This window comes from Antennarius striatus, chromosome 2 (genome assembly GCF_040054535.1).
Source record: "Antennarius striatus isolate MH-2024 chromosome 2, ASM4005453v1, whole genome shotgun sequence".
Lineage (NCBI taxonomy): Eukaryota > Metazoa > Chordata > Actinopteri > Lophiiformes > Antennariidae > Antennarius > Antennarius striatus.
In genome coordinates, this window is record NC_090777.1 from 17,372,691 (window position 1) to 17,388,876 (window position 16,186).

Sequence of the window (16,186 nt, forward strand, 5' to 3'; positions counted from 1 at the left end):
ATGAAAACCTTGCTGTTGTTCACCCCCAGCTGTGTAACTCCTATTAGGTTTGATTAATCAGAAAATGTTCCTGCTCCAACAGTTACATTTTGACCAGAGAGAGCAGTAATAAACAATATTTCACATGCAATTAGAATAATTTCAACAAAAGACTGAGAAGGAATGGGACAAGAGTCAGGTAAGATCCAGGAATGTTTAAAAACTTTCTTTAACATTATAAGATAGGAGATTTTCCTCGGCTTGCAATCATATATTATACTGGGTTAAATACTGAAGCACTTGTTGACAAGTAAAACTTTTCGTCAGGGAAAACTACAACCAGCTGCAAGTTTTCCCTTATTGGGCTAAAATGGATGAAATGTCTGCAACAAAAAGTAGCTCAACGTTGTCAAATTCAACTTTATTTATTGAGTTAAGTTGGAGCTTAAACTGTTATTGACACAAATGCTGATGAGGTAAAGTCAGTAGTTTAGTGATGGTGTCATTTACAGCCTATGAGGTGTTTAGTGGAAGACCGCTCATCTGGGATCATATGTTCTCAAAAGAGGGGAGAACAGGACTGTGCACAATACAATAGAATATATTTGTTGTGACTACCGTGCGCGCGCGCGCGTGTGTGTGTGTGTGTGTGTGTGTTTGTGTGTGTGTGTGTGTGTGTGTGTGTGTGTGTGTGTGTGTGTGTGTGTGTGTGTGGTGGGGGGATCCAAAGACAGGAGCTGTCTGTCTTTCATGGACTTCATTGCAGCTTCAGTGACTCTTAGACTTTAAGTGTTTCCTGTCATACAGAACAATCAAGGATTAAGAAGTAACTTATCAGAACAAAACAACTATTTGCCTCTGAAAAAACTATAACTTTGAATGAGTGCAGAATGCCCTATGGAAAGTCATCCAGCCATATGCTACCTTGTGAAAAAATGACAGAACAGCATGGCTTTGCTGAGAAACAACAGCTGGCTGTGCATACATAAAGGTCTTTATGCCAGCTCAGTGTGTATTAGATGGCAACAGTAAATCTTTTACTTCTTACAGTCAATTTTAAGATTCACCTCAAAGATCAACCTTGTAAGGGGAAAAAAAGAAGATGTATGATCACTCAATGTCGAACACTGTGGTGTTGCGCAAGACCAGCACCGCAGTGGACTGTTGGGTCTACAAAGGCTTCTGACCTGACTTTGAAACGACAGGGAACTCCATTTGGTTGATGTATCAAGAGAAGCAGAGGAACAGCACAATAGAAGGAGAGTGCAATAACAGACCGACTGAGCTGACTGACAGCAAGACAGAACTGGGATAAGTGAGGTGTGCAAGGAGGGGTGGAAGGGTGGGCGTTTCACCACGACCGATAGCAGCTCAGGGTCATTTGTATTGTCCGTCAGTAAAGGTGGGCTGTAGTGTGCTTCAACCAATAGTAAGAGGAGCAAGCTAACCTCTCCTCTGATCCCCCATGCACTGGTAATTCTCTCAAATGTCACATCAGAATGGATCTCATTTAGGTGAGTAAAAGGGACCTGACTCCATTGCAGATGCAGGAGGACCTGAGTTGGATTGTACCTGAACTCTGAAAACACACATGCAAAGGAAGTTTTCTGAAAAGGTGTGAAAAGTGTCCACATGCTGCACCTTTACATCAGTTCCTTTGAAAAAAAAGAAGAAGAACTAAACAGTTACTGATAAAAGATGAAGTATGAATAAATATCTTGCCACTGGAAGACAAAGACGTGAAAACATCTTTAATGTTTGGACGAAAGGCAGAATTTTTTTTTTTCTGGACAAGGGGGCCAATATTGTTGTTTCAACCACATTTCTTATTCTTATTCATTACAGTGAAGCATATAAATAAATAAAATATGTTGTCTCGTAGTCACTCATCCCCCCGAGGGACCATGGAAGCTCCAGTAATCACGTATGGCACAATAGCTCGCTCATAATCCCCTTTATTTTTATTTTCATGATGTCACTCTCTTTAAGCCCCTTGCTTTATGATTCGCAAACAGAGTGGATAGGGGAGGAGAGGAGGAACAAAGAGGAGAGGAAAAAACAAGGGAGGGGTGAAAACAAATGATGTGGATCCCTCATTGTTCTTTCTCTATGCCCTCATTCCAGTCAGGGTAATAAGAGAACATTGTGATTTACTGTCAGTGAAGCACAAGAGTGCATCAGAGAGAATCCACTGCGGCAGGGGCCATTAAAATAGATTTAACTTCCCACAGTATTAGGCCAGATGTCTACACTTCTATTATATTTCAATCAGCCATGACCTTGGTCTCCATATGATGAGAAAGATCACTGAGAGAGAGAGAGGGAAAGAGTGAAAATACATGCAGAAAACCAATAGAAATATCAAACTACTTAGTTCCACCAAATCCCTCTGCTCATTGAGCAGCATTGGCTACACAAAGACAGGTCGGGACTGAAACAGTGTAAGAGAGTGTATGAATCATTGAGTGCACGCTTGCTGTTGATAAGTCACTTTTTGGGAAGGGGTCTATGAGCTACAATATGTATTTAAAAAGGAAGTTCCAGAAAAGAGAGGGGCAGTAAGATGTGTTGATTTTCAGATGCCATAAAAGATGAATCCTATTCTTCTGAATAAGGAAAACCTCACAAAACCAGGGATTCTTAGACTCTGACATTTGCCTCTGATGTTTTGTTCATTTCATTATTTACTCTGGACTCACTGCTGTGTCTCTATTTTATAAATCCTTTTTTTATGTAGGAATCTCCATCCATTTCATCCATTTTTGCTCAATGAAAGCAAAAATGGATGACCTACATAAAGGGCTACCAATCCCTGCTAACAAGAGTAACTCACAGTACAGCTACCATAGGTGGGGATGTTGTGCTGATGCTCCTCTTTTGTTTGTGCAGTTCTCAGACATAGATGCCCCGGCGGTTGTTTAGAGCCAAAAAGTGTTTTCAGACTGAATTCATGTTGCTGAAATTGTAGGCCCCGTTGAAATTTAAATACTGTACAATATATATCTCTACTTCATTCTGGCGACCTTGCCAGCGGCTCTGTGCAGCCTCAAAGAGGTAGAGAGATGTGTGTTGGCGTTTTCAGACCCTCAGTTTTCATTTTTCATCTTTTGTCTCAAATGTCCTCTTCACTTTTCTTGCAGAGAAAAGAAGCATGGATGGAGGACAGAAAGAAAAATGCTCGCCAAAGTTAAGGGAAGGTGTTTGTGGAGAGGGTGAGTGCTGCGGAGCAAAGACTGTTGTAGTTGTGGTGCGAGTATGATGGTGCACTATGAGTCACTGTTAAGTAACTGTGCATTTTCACATCAGCATCGCCCACATTGCATGTGCTGTGCCAGAATATACTGAGGTGTGTGCCTCAGAGGGAGAGAGGGATTAAGAAAGAGAGACGATAAAGGGAGAAGGATGAAGTGTTACAACCTCAAACTGAACGACACCTGGATTTCTATTAATGGCCAAAAAACCATCTAATGTCAGATTCTGGTAAAAAAAACCCACTTTCAATGACTTTATAAACTTGAATAATCAATGTCAGTACCACTTTCATATGATTTCTAAATTTGAAGTTTAGATAACACTTCACTTCAACTTTTAGAGTTGGTTAGTAGATTTATGTCTTTTTGTTATTTTTTACATCTACCACGGTTGAGCAAATTATTTCTCTTAGTATTCCTCATTCCATCTACAGTATGCTTTAAATGTCTTCATCAGTATCATCAGTATTTCTTGATATGTATTCAACACTCAACTCACGCGTGTAGTCATCACAATCAGGACCACCTGTGAACATATGATCATGAGTTCAGATCTTTGATAAGGTAGTGACAAGGTGAAACTGACTGTGGGCACAAATCAGGAAATCAAAGGGACACCAATATTTTTTAAATCAGATTTTTTTTCATTGCTGAACATTATATAAGATGCAGATTATATAAGATGCAGCTTTTATGTTTGCAAAAAATATGAAGCTAAAATCAGGTTAAAAAGCCTGTAAATGGGTAAGCAGCTCCATCCAAAGAAGTCTCATCTAAAGCCCTCTAAAGCATCCATCTATTTTCTATAACCACTTATCTCTTGCACAGTCGTGGGGTGGTTGGAGCCTATCCCAGCTGACATTGGTTGAGAGTACACCATAGACAGGTCACCAGCTCATCTCAGGGTCAAAACAGAAAGACAAACAACCATTCGCTCCTACATTCATACCAATAATACATTCTGTATGTCCGTCTATTGCCAGTGGGAAGAGGACAGAAAGCACACACATAAGCAAGCATACTCTACTCTAATTGATTTCATATTTGCTGTACAAACAATACAGTGGTTTTAGTCCGTGCATCCTACTACTAAAAGCATGCAATGTAACTACATTGTCCACAGGGGGCAACACAGTGGAACAGTGGATAGAGCAGTTGTCTCACATCAAGAAGGACCTTGGATTGATTTTACTTGGTGTCATTCTGTGCAGAGATTGTATGTTCTCCTTGTGTCTGCCTGGGTTCCCTGGTTTCCTCCCATCATCAAACACAAGCAAAATAGGTGAATTGGTTACCCCAAACTTGTCTAGAGGTGTGAGTGTGTGCTTGACTGGGTGTTTGTTTATGTGTGGCTCTGCGATGACCTGGCAACTTGTTCAGGGTGTACTTCTCCTCTCACTCGTAACCAGCTTGTATAGACTCCAGCATTACTCATCACCCGTACTGCAGGTTAGAGGCTGAAGGTGAGAGAATAATGATCGTCTTGTCTTCAAGACCATGAATGAATGAAAATTCTCATCGGCATAAATGTGAGTGTGATTGGTTATTTCTTTCATTTGGCAATGGAGGCCTCCCACTCAGTGTTAACCGGGCCAGGTTAATCTCTGTGATTCTATACTGCAGTGGTTCTCAACTGGTCTGGCTTAAGGGCCCACCTTCATCCTTTAATGACAAGTTGTAACCCAAATCAAAGAAAAATTTCAAGATTTCAGTGACTGTACAGTGGTACCTCTACTTACAAATGTCTACATATGAAATTTTCTACTTACGAAACTTACGAAAATATTGCCTCTAGTTAGGAAAGAAATTTCGACTTATGAAAGGTAAAAATACAATATGGGCTGCTACTCGCAGCTCTCAAAGGTTCCTGAACGCAACATTCTTATAGCTGCTCTGCCATTGGCTATTACCTAGCATCCCATTGGAGTCCCATTGGCTAAGAGGGACCTCTGTGTGTAGCTAGATAGGTGTCTGCAGCGTCCTCGTCATTCGGCCCTCGACCCATGACGTGTTCTGATAGTTTTATGCAAATTTTATGCAAACTTTTTGAGTATTCAGTATGAACCCCAAGAAATTGACGGAGAAAAGATGAAGAAAATAGTTCTTTTGTCCGTACAAGCAAAGCAAGAGATAATAGAAAAGCGTGAGAAAGGGATGCGTTTGGTTGATCTCGCCAAAGAATATGGCCGTAATACATCTACAATCGCCACGTTCTTAAAACAAAAGGAAGTTTAAGGAGTTTAAGGCATCGCGTGGGTGGTTGGAGAAGTTCAAAAGGAGGACTGGAATTCACTCTGTTCTTCGGCATGGTGAGGCAAGAGCGCATGAACCAAAGAGGGCAAAAAACAATGAGTACAGCAGTTAAAAGGTAAATGACCGTCATTATTATTCTTTACTCTATTCTCTGTGTTTTACGTTATACACAACTCCCATTTATTGTGTAATAATCTAGTTGTAACATGTACAGTATTTGTTACAGGTTTTGATGCATTTTTATGCTTTATAAAAAAAGTTTATGTCTGAATTTTGGGGGGCTTAGAACGGATTAGGGCATTTGCATGGAAAACGTGTCTCTACTTACAAAATTTTCTACTTATGAAATTCCAGAACCAGAACCAATTAATTTCATAAGTAGAGGTACCACTGTACTCTCAAAGTTTATTCAGTCACTCATATTCTCGTGTGTTTTGACTGAAGTGAGGTTAGTCCTGTGGTTTCTATCTTCACAACAAAAGCAGCAGCAGAATGCACAATGGATCAAACTTAAAACTGCTTTAAAAAATGAACAAGAATGAAACCAAAAATTAAATCTTGCATAACTCATATGAGCATTAGTGTGAGGAAGTGGCTGGGTAAAAGTATAGAGACAGAATCTTCTCACCACCATTTCTATTCTAATCTCCATTAACTACTGTTCTCTGGCAGCCAGTCAAATCAATAGAGACACATGGCTCAGCAAGACACCTGGACATAAAAAAACAGAGGTAAAAACAAGCTGAGCCTCACTGGCTCTCAGAAGAGCAGAGGCCCTGAATTTCCTCTTCTGCCCAGGAACACAATGCAACAAGTACAGGAGAGGAAGAGATGCAAAATAAATACCCTTCTGCTTCCTGTCCCTGACTTGTTTTCTCCTTTAAGCTTCCTCCATAACCAGCTATGTTTCTGGTCTCTAATTTTCCCTAATCTGTCACATGCACATATACACTCATGGATATGCATCCACATGATGCAGAGAATGATTATAGGGTGAGGACAAGGCAGATACAAAAATAAACACAGAGGTGAAGTACCAGTGAATATTTTGGATGGACGTTAACATTCATTTGAAGGAACATTGTCTGAACTCTGATTGGTGCTCTAAGAGCCTGCATAATGACACCATCAGCTGAAAAGTCCAAATGACTTTGGATGGAGGCAACAAATGTGTTTTTACTGCAAAAATAAAAAAGAAATCAGTAAGCAATGTTTTACATGAATGTGCACAGCAGTCTGATAATAACATTGGTTTGCTGGCTGTTGGCAAAACCTTTTAGATGTAGCAGTAGCAGCACTAGTAGTAGCAGTTGTACTTGTAGTTATCATCACTTTAGTGGCTGAATCCTAAAGTTACTATTGTGACCTTGATAACAGAAAAACCAAAACTCAAAGTTTTAGAGTGCGATAGATTTGATCCTCTATGCACACTAACATTTCACACTTCTGTAACAAGGAAGTACAAATGATTAAAAACTTTGTAGGACTCACAAGAAGACTGTCAGTTAATCAGCATAATTGAGATAGCTAATAATCTTTAATTTGACAGACCATCCATCTTAGCAGCTTTTGCATGAGAAGATATAATACGATGCTGATTAAGAAAATAACAAAACCGCACTTTGCAGGGCTACCTCATCTGATGAACCACATGGAAAACATCAATATAATCAAATATGTGGGAGCACCATATGTGCAGCTTGTATGCACATCTCATACAGAAACCATACAGTATTCAAAGCCTTGAAAACATCTTGTTTGAATGGACAGATTGTGTCCAAGCATACAGTAAACGGCTCCTTTAAAGCTGTTTCTGATTAGTGGTTTTCTCCTTTTAAAAGCTCAGAAATGTTATGTGTAATGCAATCTCCTGGCTGTGTCGAACTTCTACCTTGGTGCGTATGCTGTGGAAGACCCAGAGACATGCAAACAAAGGAGTCTCTGTTCTGGCTACATGCACCCTTTTCACAGGCACACATCATGCATTGGTTTGGGCGGGCATCTCAAGGTAGTGTTAAAACTTGCATTAAAGGATACAGAACCTTTATTCTGCAATATATATAAACACTGTAAAGGTTCAGTGAAGTCCAAGTTCTTTGCATAGAACCAAATAAATGTCTTACTGTTGCATTGCTCATGCAGAATTAACAGAAGAAATGCACAAATTATTCTTCCCATCTGATTCTTTCATAAACACAGCTGGGGAAAATTTAAATGTCAATGAAAATGAGTAACATCAAATATACATACAAATATGACTACATTCACCAGAATGTGAAGCTTTCTAAATGCTATAGAGATAATTCACTCAGTTAAGTGTCAGTAAAGAATTGATTACCTTCTATGTCTTACAAAACAATTTGGTGTTATTAGAGAGGAAAAAAATGTATATTCTGCTCCTGTGGTGGCTTTCAATGGTTTTATAAAAAGTCCTCTCTCTCTCTCTCTCTCTCTCTCTCTCTCTCTCTCTCTCTCTCTCTCTCTCTCTCTCTCTCTCTCTCTCATATATATACTGTATATATACATACAGTATATATACAGTATATATATATACTGTATATATACAGTATATATATATATACTGTATATATACATACAGTATATATACATACAGTATATATATACATATATATATATACTGTATATATACATACAGTATATATATACATATATATATATACTGTATATATACATACAGTATATATACATACCGTATATATATATACATATATATATATATATACTGTATATATTTGGGCTGTCACTTTAATGTGTTAATCAGATTAATTACTTACGCAGCAAATTAACGCGCTATAAAAATTAACACAATTAAACGCGAGTGGCAAGTCAATGCGCAAACATTTTAAATTTGGTCCATTGAGGGACCCGTAGGCTGCAGTGGCACGTCACTTCTTACCTGCGCCACTAGTCAAAAGCAGGGTGACTGACTTATATATATATATAAGCGACCAACCAATCATGGCTCATCTTCCAGAAGGAATCACGTAAACAAGAGGTCCCGAGAGCATTGTGGAATTAAATAAAGAGCTGTCACTACAAAATATACTCTATTTTCTGTTCAATGTCCATTGACATAATGCAAACCTACTGTACACAAGATAATAAATGTTTTCTTGTGTACAGTTTTGTGCCGGTGTCTACCCGGAGGTTCAGGCCACTAGCTGAGTTAGCTTCGGCCTTCACGTTTGTCCATGTCTCTCACTTACGGAGCTGTTTTAGTTTCGTCAAACATAGCGGTTTATATTCTTCGATTGTGACGGACCTCACGGACCCCGATGCTTTATTCACCAGGACCGAACTCACGAAGCTGAAGTCTACCTGGATGATCGGACCATAATGCCGAAGCACCTTTCGTCTTCGCATTCATCCGCCCCACACACAGAGCCTTTACGGCTCTGTGGGACACAGAGGTTTGTTTTCTTGTGACAGTGAAGAAAAAGAAGAAAACAAACAAAGTCTGATATTATCGTTTTATCATGGAATTTCCACAGGTTTCCACTAGTATATACAGTACATACATATATATGTGTGTGTGTGTGTGTGTGTGTGTGTGTGTGTGTGTGTGTGTGTGCTTAGAGCCCAAATTTCCGTTATTCACTAAGAAGGTGTTTGTTGACACAACACTGCAAACTTGGAGTGTGTGCGGATGATTGACACATGACTGCTGCAGCAGAGAAACTACAAAGCTGGACATTTATCCCATTAGCACACACCCATGTATGCAAGCACAGTGACACAATTAGGGCAGATCGGGAAATGTGGGTAAGAACAATGAACCTCATAGTCTGTGATGTGTGTTATAAGTAGATAATAAGCTGCTAAAGCTCCCCTGGACCCCTCATTATAGTCACTCTATCCCAACATCAAAAGAAAGACAGCCTATAGAATGATGGTGTGTGTGTGTGTATATATGTATATGTGTGTGTGTGTGTGTGTGTGTGTGTGTGTGTGTGTGTGTGTGTGTGTGTGTGTGTGTGTGTGTGTGTGTGTGTGTGTGTGTGAGTATGTGCACACGCATGTGTGTGCACTGACACATGTTCTTGTTTATTAGTCCTTGCAAAGACCAATTTAAGGGTTACACTGTGACTGTAAGCACATTTTTGCAAAGTGAGGACATTTTGTCAGTTTTTGCTTCTTCTAAGGACTGTTTCATCGTAAAGACAAGATTTAATTAGTTTTCATGTAAATAGTCACTTTGAAAAAATATATCTTTTAGCTAGTGCTGAGAAGGTTCTTTGTGAACTGGACCTTTATTGGGGTTACTTAGTTTAAATGGTTACATTTTGTCGATGGAGAAAGCAATATCATTAGAAACAAGATCATTATTGAAAATGCCACCTTTGTGTGTGTGTGTGTGTGTGTGTGTGTGTGTGTGTCTGTGTGTGTGTGTGTGTGTGTGTGTGTGTATGTGTGTGTGTTGGGGGGGGGTTGTGCCTCTAGCCTCCTGGCCTTGTCTTGTGTGCATCGTGACAGTATTTGGCAAGGCACTAATTAATGAGGACCCTCCACCTCATCGTCTTTAGTCAGAACATGAAGGCCTCGCTGCTCCATCAACATACAAATCCTGGAGCTCCAAATTCTGCCATATGTCTGGCCATGTGCTCCGATCTACCAGCTGGGTGCGCTCAGTGCAGTGCCTTACTAACTCAATAATGTAACTGAGATTGTGCCACTCCAGGCTGGTGAAATGCTAATGCTGGTTTTATCTGTAGGCGACCTGTTAAGCTTAAAGCATTGACTTTACACTAACACGTGTGGGGACTGATGGCATAATCCCTCTAATGTTAATGATATATGGTTTTTAATGTGCTTTGGATTAAATCATATACCAAACAGCACATGTTCGAGGAATACTTGTATGGAATTATGTTTTTTCCATCTTAACAAGAGAGACATAAGGCAATCAATACCATTTTTAAAACATTTGTCCAATTAGTGTTTAAAGGCAACCTTAACCAATCACTCATATAATATAATAAAATGTATTGATTATAAGATTGATCATAAACTAGAAGATTGTTCAGAGAAATTTCTAATGAGACCTTAGTGCAGACTCATATGTAAATATAAAAAACTGGGAAAAAGAACACTGAGGGAAAAAATGATTAGACTATAAATAATTAATATATTTGAGATACCAACTGTTAAAACAGCAGACCATAGATGTTGCTGCTGGTGGTTTATTCTTGCTATATTACAAAAATATAGTTGTTTCACCTTGGTAGCAAAACAGTGAGATTGGTTCAAATTCTGTGCCAAAAAGATTATTTTAAAACTATTTCTAATATTCTTCAGTATTAAAAAAAAATCCAGCTGGGATTGCCAGGATGACTAGATGTTGTAATTAAACAAAACATATACGCATCATGGAAATTCTTCATGCTGTTGTGATTTTTCTCCTGTAGCTTGTACTGTGCTGTATTTTCCAAATGTAAAGGAATTAGAACTTTACACTTTTCCCCATTCTAAAGGATGACCTAATTAAATAGATGTTAAATTTCAAAATGTGTTTAGTTTTTTTCCTCATGCATTCAGATTTTTACAAAATGAATTTAAAAAACAGCATTTAACATATATGAGATATGAAAGGCGAAGTTGAGAGAATTTTTAACCAGGCTAAGCATTCGTATTTACGCTCACATCAGTTTACTGCAGAGGTGTGAGGATGTGTCTGTCGTGTATATTTGAAACTAATAAGTGCCATGACTGGCTAACATTTAATATTTTCTGACATCTGCAAAATTAGCATTAATATCACCAGATATAAATTGTGGTGGGGTTTGGAAGAAACAAACTGCCTTACCTGGTTTGGAGACCGAAACTCTTGGTTATTGTCATTCATGTACATGTTGTCACCATCAAACTGTAGATGGAAACAGAGAGGAGATAATCATAATGTGCAAGAGAAGGTGTGAAAAAAAGGGGGGGGGCACGGAGGAGGTGCAAAGTGAAAAGCTCTTTACGGGTGGCCTGAACTGAGAGACTAATGACTTTGTCACTTTGGTTAAACCTCGTGGTGACATGGCAGCGCGGGTAATTACTGTTCATCAGCGGGCCGGTAATTAGGCTACATGATCACAGTGACGAGAGATGGGCTTTTCCCTGTGGGCTCCGCTGTGTGCATGAGAGAGAGAATGAGAATGAGTGTAAATGAATTGGTGAGTGCATACAGTAGTACAGTGTGTGCCTCTGTGAGCAAGTGTGTGTGTGTGTGTGTGTGTGTGTGTGTGTGTGTGTGTGTGTGTGTGTGTGTGTGTGTGTGTGTGTGTGCGCGTGCGCTGCATTCAGGGGTGTGCTGGGACTGAGTAAATCAGGCACTGAAAGATAACTTGCTGCAGGTACCAAACCCAATTTGACATGAGGTTAGAAGTCACAAAACAACAAATGACCCTTGACCCCTTGCTGAAAAACAACACTAGGTCACCCGTTAAGTGAAACATACAGTGTGCTAGCTGTGATGTCTAGTGTGTTGGAAACCATAATCCCTGAAAAATTCCTCACCATGATCAGCTTTGAGATGGCTACAGAAGAAAAAATAACAGGTCTGTTTTTAGCTCCAGAGAAAATGAGATTCCGTCCTGCAAACAGCTCAGTAACTGAACCTTTGCAGTGTCAAGGTGACTGAGAAACTGCCTCAGTGTTAAGAAGAGTTGTACTGTGAAATGCCCTTGGCTTCAAAAGACACAAAGCTTTGTTACACCACTTGAGCAAAAAAGAGCAAACCTTGACTGGACTGGATAATATCACACACACACTGAAACCCAACATGTCAAATAAAGCCTCTTTGTTTGTTGATGGAGGTCATCCTCTGTGAAATAAATGTGGATAAGACTTGGGAACAGACAGCGAAGACAATATGATGAAGTTAGACAGCATTACATGTTAAATTCCTCAGATGTAAAAGTATGGGGGGTGGGCAGTGGTGGTGGTGGTGGTGGTGGGGGTCTCATTTGAGGTGATTTGCTTTGTGCCTGTGGAGACTTCTACTAAGGGCTTGAAAGATGAACACATGCTGTGAACACATGAAGATCATAAAATACATGGATTCAAACACAATGCTCAACCAGGTAGACTAATAGAAATGGGTAGAATTCCTGGGGGTGAAATCTGATATTTACAATAGCAGACAGGAAAAAGTTGAAGTAGCCAAATGAGCATGTGAGTGGTGAGAAAGAGAAATTACTGTACATTATTGCAGGAGAAAGGCCAGAGAATGAGCAGCTGCCTCAGGGCAATGCTTGCTTAACGATGCATATCATGGAAGCCCTTCTGAGGATTCACTTGGTTATTCTAATGAATGCATTTACATTCTACCACAGATGCAAAAACAGAAGCACTGCTATTTAAGACTCATTGATACTCTACAATTCATCTAAAAAATTCTACACCACCAGTAAAAAGGGAATTAAGCAAAAATGAAGCTTGATTAATTGATCAATGTTGGACACAGACAATAGTTTGCTTGATGTTCCAGCAAACAACTGTATTTCATCACATCCCGCAAAGGGGGATGTATTGTAATTGTCAATGTTAGTTCGTCCGTCTGTCCGTCCGTTGGTCCATCTTTCTGTCGGTCTGTCTGTCCGTTTGTCCACAAAAATATCTTTACAACCGTTGCAGATAGAAAGATAAAACAAAAAGCACATTACTCAGGCAGCAAAGGGGATGAAAATGAGATGATGGCCTTGACCTTGAGAAAACCAGGTCACAGTCAAACGTCAACTTTTATACACTCAGGAAAGACGAGGGAGAAGGCCAGTGTGAGTAAGACCATAGATCAAAGCTAGTGCATTGATCTATGAAAGTAGGTCAGGGTAAAATTTTGAATTCACGTGTGTCGTGGGACATTGCAGTCTCTCACTGCCTTGGTTCCAGTTAGAGACTGTAGCTCATTGAGAGACTGTAACCCATTAAGGCAGGCAAAATGATGTTAATCTTATTGACAGATGTACAATAAAATTTCAGCTCATGCAAAAGTGTCTTCTCTTCAACTGACAAATTTTATTTCGCTTATGTCTACTTTGGCGACACAGGGGGTAGTGTTGCTGCCTTTCTACAAGTCCTGGGTCCTAGACTCAAATGGACCTGAGGACTTTTCAAGCTGGCGTTTGGATGTTCTTTTCATGTATGCGTTGATTTCCTCCAGGTTTTCTAGCTTCTTCCTCCAGTCCAAAAATAGCTAATAAAGGTTCCTCTAAATTAACTGGAGACATGGATATGAGTGTGATTGGTTGTGTGTCTGTCTATATGCAGCAATGCAATAAACTGGTGACTTATTCAGGGTTTTCTCCACTTCTCACCCAACTCCAGCTGGGTTACACTGCCGCCTCCCATGACCTTAAAGGAACAGCAGTTACAAAAAAAAGAATACCGTAAGTGAATAACCTAAATCCACTTTGACATCACTGAGGATGTTAAGCCGTTTTGAAAGTCTGTGGGAAGACTTTCTCAGACGGAGAATACCCAATTTCAAATGCAAACCACACAAGATCTAGTAATTAAATGTGTGTTAATTTTCCCTAACTACATCTGAAATGCAGTAATCATCAAACAGGCATAACAGAGTTTAAAAAGGTCAGCCATCTTGTGCTTCAACATGGCTGCCCATATATTACAATGTAAAGCTCTTTCCCCCTGCTCTTTTCTTGATAGCTCTCCTTTGCACTGCCTCGCTCTCCCACTTATGCCAATTTATCTTTGGCTTGATGCTATCAGGTCTACCATTGCTCCACATTCACTGCAGAAATCATCTTTCTCTGTTGTTCCCTTTCCCTTCATTTTCTTCCCCTTCCCCTTTTTCCTCTACACCCCCCCCCCTTATGTTTCACTGTCTATTTCACTTATCTTTTTTTCCTCCTTGCTGCTGTCGCTGTCCTCTGTTCTCTTTCCCATGTTATCATCGTCCCTACCTCTCTCTGTGTTACAAACTCCCTTTATTTCCCCATCTCTCTCCCGACCCCTCCTTCCTCCTCTTCCCTCTTTTACTCCAGTGGGCCTTGGCATCACTTTCTCATCGGAAGTCTAATTGGGCATTCTGCCTGAGACAAGGGCCTCATTAAGCAGTAATTACACACATGTTGTTTTCGGCAAACATCTCTATTTGGATTGCTTTGCATGGTAATTGTTCAGCAGGGACCACTGCTTGCGATGTTTCCCTCTGTGACACAAGTGGTGCTGAGAGAGACGAATAAATTCATGGAGAAGAGGAATAGAGATGTTGGAAGGAGAACAGCAAAGACAAACATATTAAGTTGTTGAAAGGGGACAAATTGAGAAATAAAGAATGCATATATTAAAGAGAGTGAGATTGAGGGTGAAAGAGAGGCAAACTAACAGGATGAAGGTGATACTAAGATAGCAAATGGAGAAAGACAATAAATAAATGACAAAGAAACAGGTAGACAGATTCAGTGTCAAAGGAAAATGAGGTGGGAGGCAGAGACAGAATGAAAAAGAGAATGAGTAAATGAAGAAGAAAAGTGAGAAAGTTAACAAAGACAGACAGAAACAGGCAAACAGAGTGAGTCCCTCAACTAGGTCATGCCTTGCAATCATCAACAAAGCTGAGCATTTCAAAAATAATGAAGCCACAAGGTGGAAGTAATGCTCCCTAGCATATTCCAAGGGAAACATGCAATATTTACACAGTGCTAATGGTGCAATACAATGCATCAGTGAAACAGTTTGTGGCAGAATTGTATGAGAAACAATGTTGGCTCCAATGAAGATTGTTTTTGATTGATGGTCAATTCATATAAGAACCTCATAAAGCCTTCTAGGCAACATCTGTTTGTGAAGGGGGTGGGGCAGAGATGGACTGCTTGACTGCCTGCATAACACATGACTGTCCAATCACTGGAGAGAAAAATTACCTCAAATGAAAATTATTTTTTTTGAAAGCTAAATAGCCAATTAAAAATCTGTTTTTGTTCATCGTGTCTTACATACCTTTATATAATGATCTGAGGCAGACAATTCAATTTACATACTTTTTATTAACTGAATTTATTTACTTGGAATTTACTTATTATTCATCATCACAACCTTGTCTTAAATTATGATAAAGTTTATGAAGTACTGAGCTGTCTTCTTTTCCACCACAATACAGAGGCACTTCCTGGTCCAATACATTCAGTTAACAGCTGTACTTGCTGTTTGCTGAAAAGGAAGATTTCACTTCCAAGATATATGACCAACTTGAAAATAAAAAAGAATTTCTATTCAATGAAATTACTTAGAAATATATAAAGTAGTTTGAAATGTACCTTGACCAGCTGCAACATAGAAATGTAGCTTATAAGTCCATGCATTAATATTAATAATCAAATTATAAATAATGCATCCTCTCAAATGGGACTTGCTTCTTTTAAGGCAGTATTTCCAAATTTTGTGTGTATTCTAGTTGGTCCCTCGTATATAATATTTATACAATTTAATGTTTAATGGTATGTGATATATAGGTAAATAAAAAGGTAAAAATCTGTCTTTCACCACATTCAAGTAGTGCAAAGAAAAAATGCTGCCAGACTGAAGCACAGTTAACTTTTAGAACTTTTCAATTTACAAAAGGGAATCTATAAGCAGAAAGTGTAATACTTGTGACTTTAAAAGCCTTTGCCAGTACACCAAGTCTCTAAAAATAATTCTCTCACAGAGCGGAATTAATAAGCCCAGAACAGTAC

The 16,186-nt window shown here is 39.3% G+C and overlaps 1 protein-coding gene across 3 annotated transcripts in view; it reads right to left on the reverse strand.

Moving 5' to 3' along the window:
- The window catches only part of LOC137588490 (TOX high mobility group box family member 2-like), a 79,253-nt gene that overhangs the window by 27,073 nt on the left and 35,994 nt on the right, over positions 1-16,186 (reverse strand). For all 3 annotated transcript variants that reach the window (XM_068305629.1, XM_068305621.1, XM_068305614.1), the window contains one exon: positions 11,308-11,367. In XM_068305629.1, coding sequence (XP_068161730.1) covers positions 11,308-11,367 — 60 coding nt within the window. The remainder of the gene's footprint in view (positions 1-11,307; positions 11,368-16,186) is intronic.